The sequence below is a fragment of the Schistocerca americana genome, chromosome 3 (genome assembly GCF_021461395.2).
Source record: "Schistocerca americana isolate TAMUIC-IGC-003095 chromosome 3, iqSchAmer2.1, whole genome shotgun sequence".
NCBI lineage: Eukaryota > Metazoa > Arthropoda > Insecta > Orthoptera > Acrididae > Schistocerca > Schistocerca americana.
The window spans coordinates 596669724-596681830 of NC_060121.1; the positions used below are offsets into that span (position 1 = coordinate 596669724).

Genomic DNA, 12107 nt, shown 5'->3' on the forward strand with positions numbered 1-12107 from the left:
GCCTTTCTGGCCAAAACCTTATTTGTGACAGTCTTTTTGTTGTGCCGATCTGTGACTCGGCATTTCTGCTCTACAGTGAGCAGCAACCTTCCTTTTCATAAAAAAAGTAATATATAATAGGTTAATGAAATTTTTAGAGGAAAACAAAATTCTTGCCGATATTCAGCATGGATTCAAGAAAACTAAATCAACACTCAGTGCAATCTATGACTTTATACACCATGCCCTGCAAACAATGGACAAAACACCAAGAACCACTGGCATTTTTTTTAGGCTTAAGTAAAGCCTTTGACATCCCGGACCACAACACACTGTTGAGGCTCCAAGTATATTGCATTAGAGGCACTGCTCTAAATTGGTTCACATAATACCTGACAAACACAAAACAGAAAAGGGGGGGGGGGGGCTCCCTCAGGGACTGATTCTTGGGCCAAGCCTCTTTCTCCTGCATATAACGATTTAGACCTCAACAGTGGATCACAAACAAATCTTTTGCACATGACACAAGCATCCTTATAACAGGGAACACCTTAAGTCAGCTACAACAGTAGCAAATAAAACAACAGTACAGCTAAACAGATGGTTTCTGGGGAATAAACTATTGATAAACACAAAAAACACAACTCCAAAATTTCTGTTTAAAAGGTGGTGCATGTAACACCAGTCTGGAACTCCAACAAAACTTAAATCTTCTCTGGAAACAAAGTTGTTAGGCGTACAGCTTCAAAATAACATTAAACAGCATACACAAACAAATTAAATAGAACACTAAATAAAAGTATGTTTTAGTCTGTGATTACTGTTATAGCAAGTTTTAGCACTGTCTGAATTGCTTACTTTGCTCAATTCCATAGCATCCTACTGAAAAGAATTGTAAACTCGTCAGTCCTCCCATTTCCCTGAACGTATGTACTAGAAATCTGTACATTAGAAAGAATTTAAAAGACATAAATGAATTTAAAAAACATAAATGAATTTAAAAAACATAAATGAAAACTTTAATATCCACGACAAAGATACAACACAAAAGGGAAAGCTTTCTGGCCAGTCAGTGAGGACATCTTCCTACAAAACTTCCAGAATAAACAGAAGATTACAAATTTACAGCAGTCTTTCACATAAGGTCAAAATCATATCATCATTCACACATTTGTATAACCTCTAGGGCATTCTTAAAATGGTCACTGCCTCTATTCAGTAGCAGAATTTTCAGAAAATTTGAAAAACACGAGACTTAAAACAAAACAAAGCAGCTATTACAATTAGAGCAAGCTCTTTTATGGTTAAAACTGCATTTTATGTATACACTGAAATGATACTGTATTTTTACTGTGTTGTCACACTGTTTTGTGTTTGTTCTGTGTCCCACAATCTGGAAAGATTTTAGGATGATTGATTGAATGAATGACTGAATGAATAAATAAATAAATAAATAAACAAATTATGACTGTGTTTACATAACACTAACGTTAGCAGTAAACTTACGAAAAACTGAGAAACAACCTTGCAGACACATTTTTTCCAATGACCTAAAATATATAGAAAGGTATGTTAATCACGGCAACCTTGTCAACAACTGTCTCTACAGAATGTAGAAAATATGAAATTTATAAAGCTCACCGGCAATTTTCATTGAAAGCTTCGCACTCCTTTTCTTCTTCACAACAAAATCATTCTTTAAAGACTATAAATCTTAAATTACAAATTGTTACTTTCACAGGACACGTACCTGCACTTGCGGCGTTACCCTTTATATTTCAATACTGCTACTACAGTCCTTTAATTTGAGGAACAGTAATTTCACATACTTTGGTCAGCTGCGCGAACTAATTTTTCTGTCCATCAGCTGTGTTGTCTTCTGCTGTCACTACCAATTTACGACACTCACAAAACACAAACAAATGTTTTTCAGCAAATGATTAATTTTGACACGTGCAACAGAGTAGAATCGGAAAACGAAAGAACTTGTCCGACCTCACTACCAGGAATTTCTGTCCAGCCCCCCAACAAATGTCACAAATGTTCCGGACTTTCCTCAACTAACGATACAGTTCCAGAGATCAACGATGATGCACAACCACCACGGGACCGATAGCAACACAGAACTTTGTAAATCCCCTTGATTCATTACCATCATATGAAAAGAAGCGGTTTGTCTTGTCTTGCGTCACACAAGATATAAAGGCTGCTGACATCATGATCATCATCACTTTTCCGCCAATCAGCCTGTATCATCTGCACAAGTTCTTAATCTTTCTTGAAAAAATACCTTCTGAGTACATCGCATTTCAAATGGCGTAATTAGCACAGGCGTCGAAAGACCCCTTCACCCAGTGATCTCCATGGAGATCACTGCCTTCACATCACGTTAAGGTCTCGGAAAGAGAGTTTTGACTGTCATCGTCTGCTAATATCGGAAGTTACCCTCTTTATGTATGTTATACTAGGTTACTCATTGATATTATGTCTACTTTCGAGATAATGAATCGGTTGTCTGTTGTGGATAAGCGCTATTATTGTACATTGAAATAAATGAATGTGTGTTTAAACGACAGCGCTAGACATTGAATAGTGTTTTTTTTCGTTTGCATTGATTTAAATTGATCCTTTCCAATTCATTTGGTACTTAATTTCATTCCTAGTGTGTTTGAGATTGTTTGGAAGTATAATTTTTCATTTAGAAGAATTTTTAGTTTTTTATTTTCGTTTTTAGGTATGAATTTATCTATTCCCATGAATATGAAAGACTTAAAGCAGGATTTGGGCATAGACATGTCGGGAACCATTCGATTTTTGCAAATGTCTGGTCTTCCTGCTGATTACGTTCGATGTAGTGAGTGTAACGAACATACGCGCCTGATAGATGTGTCTGCACATCGTACTCACGATTTATTCATATAAAGATGTAGCAAGGATCGGCTATTTCGTTCAATTAGACGAGTAAAATTGTTTGAGAATTCGAAACTGGCCTTGGTGGATAAAATAACAATTTTACATTGTTGATGTTTGAGGTATCCTGTGTGGTTGTGTGTGCATGAATGTCGTGTGAGTGAGCCTCCGTTTTAGACTGGTATTCGTTTTGTAGGGAAATTTGTGGGGAATATACAGTATAGGGGGCCTTCGGCGCGGGGAGGGGGTGTGGGTGTTAGAGTAGAAATCGATGAGTCTCACTTTGGCAAAACCAAGTACAACAGGGAGGAACCTGTGGTGAGAGTATGGGTTTGGGTGGCTGTAATTTCAGGTCCAGAATGTGACAATTTTGTTTTTAAAGTAGTTTGTACTCGAACAAAGAAAATGTTGGTGAAATTAATTAAAGATCATGTTGCAGAGGGCTATGTAGTTATTTCTGACGGTTTTTCTTCAAATAAGGATTTGGGGGATAGAGGTTTTAGGCATCTTGTCGTCAATCATAGCACTGAATTCAGATCTTCATCAACTGGGGTTTGTACGAATAGTATAGAAGGTTAATGGTCAGCCATAAAATCTGTTGTAGGGAGGGGCGCATTTCGACACTACAGAGCCATTTAGATGAATATTCATGGAGATGTGGTATACCAAATGCATATTGCCTGTTTAAGTGTCTCCTTAAATGTGTTGGACAAGCGTATCCTCCAAAATTTGTTACTTAATTTCAGGTTGGGATGCGAGTGGGGGTAACTGATAATTAAGAAACAGAGTAGGTTTGGCCGAGATGGTTAAAATATTGATTTGGATTTTTTTGGGGTTGAGCCACCATTCTTTATTTTCTTATGTTAAGCAGTTTTCATCTGTGGATTTTTGTTTAATTATTTTATTTCATTTCCTTGATGTGAACTTCTGGGTTTATGTGTTTGTATGAATGCATGCTTTTTTGTGATTTTGTGTTTCTTCCATATGTGGGTATGTGATTTTTCTTCCCATCTTTTGCATATGGTAAGTTTTTTATTTTTTGTTCTACTTAACTTGTCTATTTTGATGTATTTCTTTATCGTATTATATTGCTCTGTGTTAAGTATGAGTTCGTCAGCTGCAGTACAGAATACAAATTTTGCAGTTGTTGTTCTTTTTCCCTTTCCTTTACTAGTATCACCACAATTTTTTCGAGTCTACACTATCACTACTGAAGAAGAAAGGACCGACATACATAAAATTTGTATCCTGTACTTCAGTTGACGTATACAGGTCAACTGAACTATGGGATACTGGTGCTAGCTAGATGAAAAAAGTGACATATATAATGGTATCATTTACTTATATAGGTTAAGTGAAGAACTATGGTGGTAAACAATACCTAACAGAGAAAATATATAATTTTGTAAAGCATTGCGTTAGAAAACTCTACCAGTACGCTGGATAATTGGCTCATAACAGGCAATGAAAGCCCAAAAAACAAAGCAGAACATGTTAAAGGGGTCCAAATGGACTCACAAGGAAGGACGATACACAAGGAAAAAACGAATAACACAGAAATGGTCCAAAACACATTGGATAAATGGCTGGGAAGAAACACACACCAAGGGACAGGTAGAAGTTTTTTAGAGTAGCTGAGGGTGCCATAGAGAAATGTGTTACAGAACAAACCTATACATACACTTTAAAAGTCGTTCACCAAAACGTACAGTCCCTACCAAACAAACTTGATGAAATAAATGTGCTTCTTAGCAATGAGTGGAAGGAGGTATCAGTTTTATGTTTTTGTGAGCACTGGCTAGAGAAGGACCATTTACAGTATTCAAACATAACCGGTTTCACTCTGGCGAACTAATTTTGCAGATCAATATCAAAGCTTGGAGGAAGCTGCATTTATGTAAAAGAAAACATAGACTATATAACATAACAGACTGTGTAAATCAGTTAGGAAGCGAAAAACACTTTGAAGCCTCAGCTATTGAAATAACATCAGGAAAAGCTATAATAATGTGTGTTTACAGATCACCCAACAGGAATGTGAACATTTTCTTTAAAAAAACTTGACCTTGCACTAGGGAAACTTAAAAATACTTGCAAAACTCTAGTTCTGTGTGACGATTTTAATATTGACCTATTAACACATAGCTCCCAAAGAGAAAAATTCCTTAATATTATTCAAGAATAAAACCTGTGCACTAAAATAAACTCCCCTACACACATAACAAACACTAGTGCCACACTTATTGATCGTATCTTTGTAAACACAGACATGCACACCTCAGAAAACTTTAATACTGGCTACAGTGACCTCAATGCATAGCTACTTGTTGTATGCGGAAGTATTGACTTGTCTAGGAATGGAAGTGTTATCTACAAGAGAAAATTCAGCATAAAAATATTGAGCACTTCAAACATATGCTAAGTACCCACTTGTGGAAAAAAAATTTACAACAGTTACAACACAGATGAAAAGCTGGATAATTTCATGGAAATTTACAAGCATTGTTTTGAAATTGAATTTCCAAAAAAGGAAATAATTTGTAAAGGCCCCAGCAAACCCAAAACTTGGATTACATCTGGGATCAAAGTAGAAGAAAAAGAGAACTTTTTGCACTATCAAAAATAGATAGCACCCCTGAATTTGCCCACTACTTCAAAAAATACAAGTTAACTCTGAGTTACGTAATAAGGGAAGCAAAATTAAGGGAAAATGACAAACTTACTATGAAATCATCAAACAAAGCTAAGACAATGTGGAACATGGCACAGAGACTTACTGGAAAGATGGAAACACACAAAAATATTGTATTGTCACAGGCGGGCCACAAGATCACTGATCCAAAATTAATTGCTAACCACTTCAATACTTACTACACCAATATTGCTGGTGAGCTAGTGAAGGAACAAATGGGAAAAACATCAAACAAAATATTAGAGGAAATTTCTGGAAATAGTGTAACAAATACATCCATGTTCCTTCAACCGATAAGTAGAGAAGAACTGTTAAAAACCATAAAGTCATTAAAAAATAAATATTCATCCATAGTTGGCGATGTGGCAGACTATATTATAAGTATCAGCTGAACAGATACTCGCACCACTGCTAGATATATGCAATTCTTCACTATCAAGTGGTATTTTCCCACAACAGTTAAAAACTGCAAGAATATCTATAACTTCATATCTCTTGGAAAATTGTTTTTACTCAATAACACAGTATCTTGAAAAATAAGTTAATTTCTGTTGTAACAATATAAAAATTTAATCTAACAATATAGCAATATAACAATGTAACAATTTAAAAATGTAAAGTATACAAGCAATGTAACAGTATATTAATGTAATTTCATTTTGTCTAACATCTAGGGTATAGTATATGTAACTCAAAGATTCAGGACGCAAATAAATAAATAAATAAAACAGGATCCAAACAATACGTATGTCGCCATTTTTCGCCTCCACTAGCACTACTATTCTAGTCTTCAGTTAACCTATATAGGTCGCCATTGTGTATTTCAGCTAAGGTACAGGATGCCAATGTTGTGTACATTGATTTCTTCATTATCGTTAGTACTAGTATCCCAATCTTCAGTTGACCTGTAAAGGCCAACTGCAGTACGGGCTACAAATATTATGTATGGTAGCAGTAGTTGAGGTGAAAGAAGCAACACTTGTAAAATTTGTACCACCCAGGATACTAATGCTAACAAAAACAAAGAAATCGACAATTGTTAAATTTGTATCCCATACAGCAGTTAACCTATATAGATCGACTGTAGTTCGAAATACAACATATTTATATATCAAATGAGGTATTCCATGCTAATGTCACTTCTATTCCTTTTTTTCCTTAATTTTTTACAGATGTACTAGGACTCAAACAAGCAATATCCTTAATATTATGATCGAAATATTAATTGACGTGATATATGCCTACCACCTGTTTTCTCTCCTGCAGCCCTTTGTTTCTGAACACTTGTCTTTGTTGTTAAATCTGTATCATAAATCATTTCTGGAAAATTCTGATGTCACTGGTCAAAGCCGACAGGTTGTATCCCATTCTTCAGTAGTCCCATGGATTTTGTGCTAATGTTTCTTCTTAATTTTTATTTTATTCTTGTGCCTTGTTTTCGTGGTACTCCAAATAATCCGTGACGACTTGAATATTTTTTCCATAGTGTGGTCTTCCACAAGCGAAGTTATATATCTGAACACGAAAAATTATTTAGGTTATGTAGTAACATAACAGTGCTGTCACCCACGATATATATTGTCGATGAAGTAATTTTGACTAAATAATATTTTAAATGAAGAAGTCATCTCTAATGAAGGAGAAAAATACATTTGCTTATGTTGTTATTAGTTACCGTTTGTAAGAAAAAATATGGGACTTAAGTTACGTATAATAATAACTAAGAGGTCGTAAGGTTCCACACAAATACATTTCAGTATCATACAACGTACAAAGCACAGTCTAACATAACAGTCGCGACACTCACTGCTGTAAAAGTTGTTGCCGTTTGACAGATGGAGCGACACTAGCGCTCCAAGTGGCAGGTAAGGTGAACGTCAGACGCGTCGTAAGCATAATGTTTGTTTCCATTTCCTACGTAATTTCCGAATTATTCGAGTTATTTTCTTGCCTCCAAGAGTTTGTGTAGCATCAGAAGGCATATATGTTTCTAAAAGTGATTCTAAAATAAGCTCAAGTATGGACAAAAACCATGAATAGAGTGGCAAGCTACAACACATTCGTGAAGAAACACTTATGACACTGGACAGAATTGCAGCTTACCACGTCGATATCAAAAGAATATAAACACACAGATTCACATGTGAGAAGCACAGACATGTACCTCTACATGCAAAAGCGATCGACAGCTCGTTTATCGTTCTGTAGGCCTACTGTGTGTGTGTCATTGCCACCTGTTGCCACAAGTACGACCTTCACCTCTATATTATTCTAAGTGGACAAGCAACTGCCAAATAGTGGGAGAAATATGCTGAAAACATTATAATGACCTGATTACATTACATTTCACGAAAAACCACATATCTTAATAATTTTCAAACAATCTGTCTGTAGGCACTTTCCTTGTTCCGTAATAGTTTCGCTAGATCTGCACATTCTGACACTTCACACGCTTTTGTAAGACACGAACAGCTGAACTTAATCTAACCACTTCATCGTCAAAGCAGGTCTGTGTTGATGTTCACACGAATCTGGCACTGATACACGGAGAGTTGAACTGGCTGCTTCTGTGTCATAGGACTGTTTTACAGCTTTAGATTGACTGTCGAATCTTTGTGGCAGTTTCCTCTTCATCGTCAGATGAGGTGGCTTATTTTGAATGTCAAACAGTGTGGGTACTGCATTCCACACGAGTTTGTTATTGTCTGCGTTGCTGGTTTTGTTCGAAATGTAGTGGACAAAAACCTAATATTATTGTAGAGGTAAACTGAGTCTTTCTTCATAAGGTCTTCTCGTCTGCTATTAACTAGCCATTTTCTGCTCCTAAAACGAAACATTCATCATTTATACACATATAGTTTGCAAGTGAATCCTGACGATACAGTTTAGTAACATGATGGTATATACCTCTCAGGATCCTTAGGAAACCTAAAAAAAAGACAGCTGTGGTGTCTTCTTCCTGTTGTTGCTGCAATTTATTCCGCTACAAGCGCTCCCGATGGTAAAAACCATTGTATAAATCAAAATAAATAATCACTATTCGCTTTCACGATCGCGCCGAACTCACAGTTCAACCTACCAGCCGCTTGGGGCGCTGCTGGCGCTGTAGGCAACAAAATCGAGGCGAAGTGTCGCGACTTTATGTTAAGCTACGTTTACACTGGGATACATGTATCGCGACATGTATGAGCGACATGTCAATTTGACATGTCGCTATACATCACCTCAAACAAAAATTCACGGAACTTGTATGCGGACCCTCGAGCTCATACATGTCGCGTATACATTTTGTATATCGCTTTTTGGCCATATACGCGACATGTATGAGCGACATTTTAAGAACTCGCGCATGCGCAGTACTATCATTTCCTGTCGTCTTGTCGCCTGCCGCTTATTTTGAAGTTTAGCGCATGCGTAGTACCAGGCTCTTTGGCGGCTGTTTTGAGTTTTGGAGCTGCCGACTGTCGTTTGTTGTGTAGTTATTTGTGTATTTTGTCGTGTGTTGTGCCCGCGTGTTTTAAAATTTGCGATGACTTCTTGGTCCAAACAAAATACACTGCATTTTATAGAGGCAGTGCGCAGGCATCCCTGTATATGGGATGTGAAAATACGAGACTATAAGAACACTCACAAAAGGTGCGACGAGTGGGAGGAAATTGCCAAGGCATTTAACGTGTCAAGGAAGGAATGTGAGGACAAGTGGCATAATTTAAAAAGCCAATATAGTCGCGAGTTAGCGAAACGGAAGAGCAGCAAAGGAAGTGGAAGTGCTACAAGCAATGTGTACCACACTTCATGGTATGCTTTTGAAAGTATGCAGTTCATAAGAGACAATTACAAACCACTCTCTCATAGGAGCACACATGAAGTAGTACCAGTAAGTAAATTTGTTATATTATTTTATTAATCATATATTTGGCAACATTTTTTCGTGCTAATGCTTTACATAATGTGAATATTTACAATTTCACTGAAAAACATGATTCTCCATACTGCTATGGTTTGAAGTCCTGAATACTGCAGAAGAATAGAGCATATTACTTTATGTCATCATTTAACAATGATGTGCAACTTATTTTCCATACTGCCATGGGATGGAGCCCTGAATACTGCAGAAGTGTTCAGCATATTCTCTTCTGTTGTCATTCAGCAATGAAGTTCTTCGGCCAGTTCTGGGCAGTGGCTCCAGCACAGTAGGGGTTTCCCTCCAGGACCCAGGTATTACGTTGCCAACATCTCCCTCTCTGTTGTATGTTCCTGCTGGACAATAACTTTGAGATTTTCTGTTTTGAAGAAAATTATGTAAATAAACACAGGCTAGTGCCACCACTGTAGCTTTCCCCGGACTGAGAAGCATTTGCTTCCTCAGCACTCTGTAAACAGCACTTATAATCCCAAATACATTTTCTATTACTCTTCTTGCCCTGCATGCTCTATAGTTAAAAATACGTTGCCAACTATTTTTTTCATGCAGACCTGGAAATGGTTTCACAATATTTTCCTCTAGGCCAAAGGCTTTGTCAGCGACGAAAACATATGGAACAGGCTTGCTCCTACCAGGAAGAGGAGTTGGTGGTGGTATATTTAGAGTTTTTGTTTCTAACATTTTGTAAAATGTGGTGTCTTTAAGGACACCACCATCTGAAATCCTCCCCTGCGTGCCAACATCAGCGTAAATTATTCTATAATTAGCATCAGCAATTGCTAGCAAAACAATGCTGAAGCGCTCTTTATAATTAAAATAAACTGTTCCACTGTTGGGTGGTGCCACAGTGTCAATGTGCCTCCCATCTATAGCTCCCAAACACCTGGGGAAATTCCATTTTTCTTCATATTCTTTGGCAATTTTCAGCCATTCCTCTGCAGTAGCAGGAAGCTGGAAAGAAAATTGTTACTCTTTTAATTTAATTTACGCATGGACACTCAAAGAAATTCTAAATACATTAAGATACTTTGATTATAATGTATGTATAACATATAGCTCACTTTGCCTTAGAAATGTGTTATGTATTTTAAAGGTCATGGAAGCCCCAGCCAGAGAAGGAGATGGTGAAGGAGAAGGAGAAGGAAGCATTAGTTTCCCTTTCGATGTCACAGAAATGGAGGAGGTGACATTTGCCACGCCCCCAGAAGACATTGTGGAAGTGGAAACCACTCCACTCATCTCTGTGCCTCCACACGAAAGTGGATGTGCAACCGTGGCACCCTGTACCACTCCAAGTCCGAGTGGAAGTGGTAGATCAAGTGCACTGAAGAGAGCCAGGAGAGACCTGGATGAAGACCGAGAAGGTCTTTTACAGACCTTAAGAAAAGTTGGCGACAATTTAGCAGGCAGGAAATGGGACCAGTTTACCCACTTGGGTGTCTTGGTCGCCAATAAGCTCAGATTTCTGTATGAAAATGGCCATACTACAATTATGGCAAGACTTGAGAACGGAATCTACAGATGTTTGCAGGAGGCAAACGATGAACTAATAAATGCAAATGCAACATAATTTATGTATTCTTTAAAAACATGTATAAACGTTGAAATATGCATGTAATGTGCTGTCAAGTACTATTTAATAAAACTAAATACAAATTAATGTTGTTGGATATCTTTACTGTGAAGAAAGTGTCCTCAGAAATTGTGATATTGTATTACTGAGTGAAGCATGTCAGTCGATCCAAAGAACTAAAAGCTAACCCATTTCAGCAAAATTTGAGAAATTTATGCTGAAAAAGGTATGTGCCGTTAAAATTTTAGTTCCTATTCCAGCATCCTCACGTGGTTATGTTGGCAACATCAACGGCGCGGTAGAAAATTTGTGCTGCTGTTCCTGATTGACAGTTACTTGTATGTACCCTCGTCCGCTCGTTAAAAGTAATTGCCCTCGTAAAACGAAGATTTCATGACAAAACATTGTCACGCGATTACTAATGCCAACGACTCACACACGATTGTCGGCATTAGCATCCGTTGCCAACATTATCACGCGAGGCCGCCGGAATAATAGCAAAAAACTGATATACGTGCCAGATGCATGAAAAAATTATATAATGTATTACATACTCTGATATATATATATAAAACTTTTACCTTCACTTCTTGGGATAAATCTTGCACAATGGCCTCGCAAACACGAAGAATAATGTTGCATATGGCACTTTTTGATATCCTATGCAGATACATTAACGTCGAAAAGGAATCCCCAGTGGCCAAAAAACGGAGTGTTACTGCCAACTGATCCTCTGGTGGAATCGCTTCCCGAAAGTTTGTGTTGGTTTTGGACACAAGAGGAGCAACAAGAGATAGCAAACCGCGGAAATCCTCCATACTCATCCTAACATAATTTCTAAAATATGCGCCATCCTCTAGCGTTAATTCCTGAACGAGCATTGCGTAAGCTCCGTGAGTAGCGCGTTTGCGAAGAAACTCTCTCTGCCACCATCTACGCTTCCTCCGCCTTTTCTTCCTATCATCTTCCAAAAGAGCAAGTGTACCAGCACATAAAAATGTGAAATCTTCCAAATCGTCGTCGGAAGC

General features: G+C 37.5%; 2 protein-coding genes across 4 annotated transcripts in view; one reads left to right on the top strand and one right to left on the bottom strand.

Moving 5' to 3' along the window:
* LOC124607100 (RISC-loading complex subunit tarbp2-like) overlaps positions 1–2354 on the bottom strand; it is a 126997-nt gene extending 124643 nt beyond the window's left edge. For 2 of the 3 annotated variants that reach the window (XM_047139294.1, XM_047139295.1), the window contains exon 1: positions 1730–2354. The gene's annotated coding sequence lies outside the window, so the exon portion shown is untranslated. The remainder of the gene's footprint in view (positions 1–1729) is intronic. The other variant, XM_047139296.1, reaches the window with a different exon arrangement.
* A 6756-nt stretch (positions 2355–9110) lies between these two features.
* Positions 9111–11230, top strand: LOC124606247. The gene is made up of 2 exons (XM_047138222.1): positions 9111–9458; positions 10600–11230. The coding sequence occupies exons 1-2, from the start codon at positions 9111–9113 to the stop codon at positions 11074–11076; spliced, it is 825 nt and encodes a 274-aa protein (XP_046994178.1). The 3' UTR covers positions 11077–11230.
* The last annotated feature ends 877 nt before the right edge of the window (positions 11231–12107 follow it).

What these genes read in the sequence shown, in the direction of transcription:
- LOC124606247 (XM_047138222.1), top strand. Translation starts at nt 9,111, where the DNA reads ATGACTTCTTGGTCCAAACAAAATACACTGCATTTTATAGAGGCAGTG. An exon ending in GCACACATGAAGTAGTACCA is followed by an intron (nt 9,459 to 10,599) that starts GTAAGTAAATTT and finishes TGTATTTTAAAG; the next exon opens with GTCATGGAAGCCCCAGCCAG.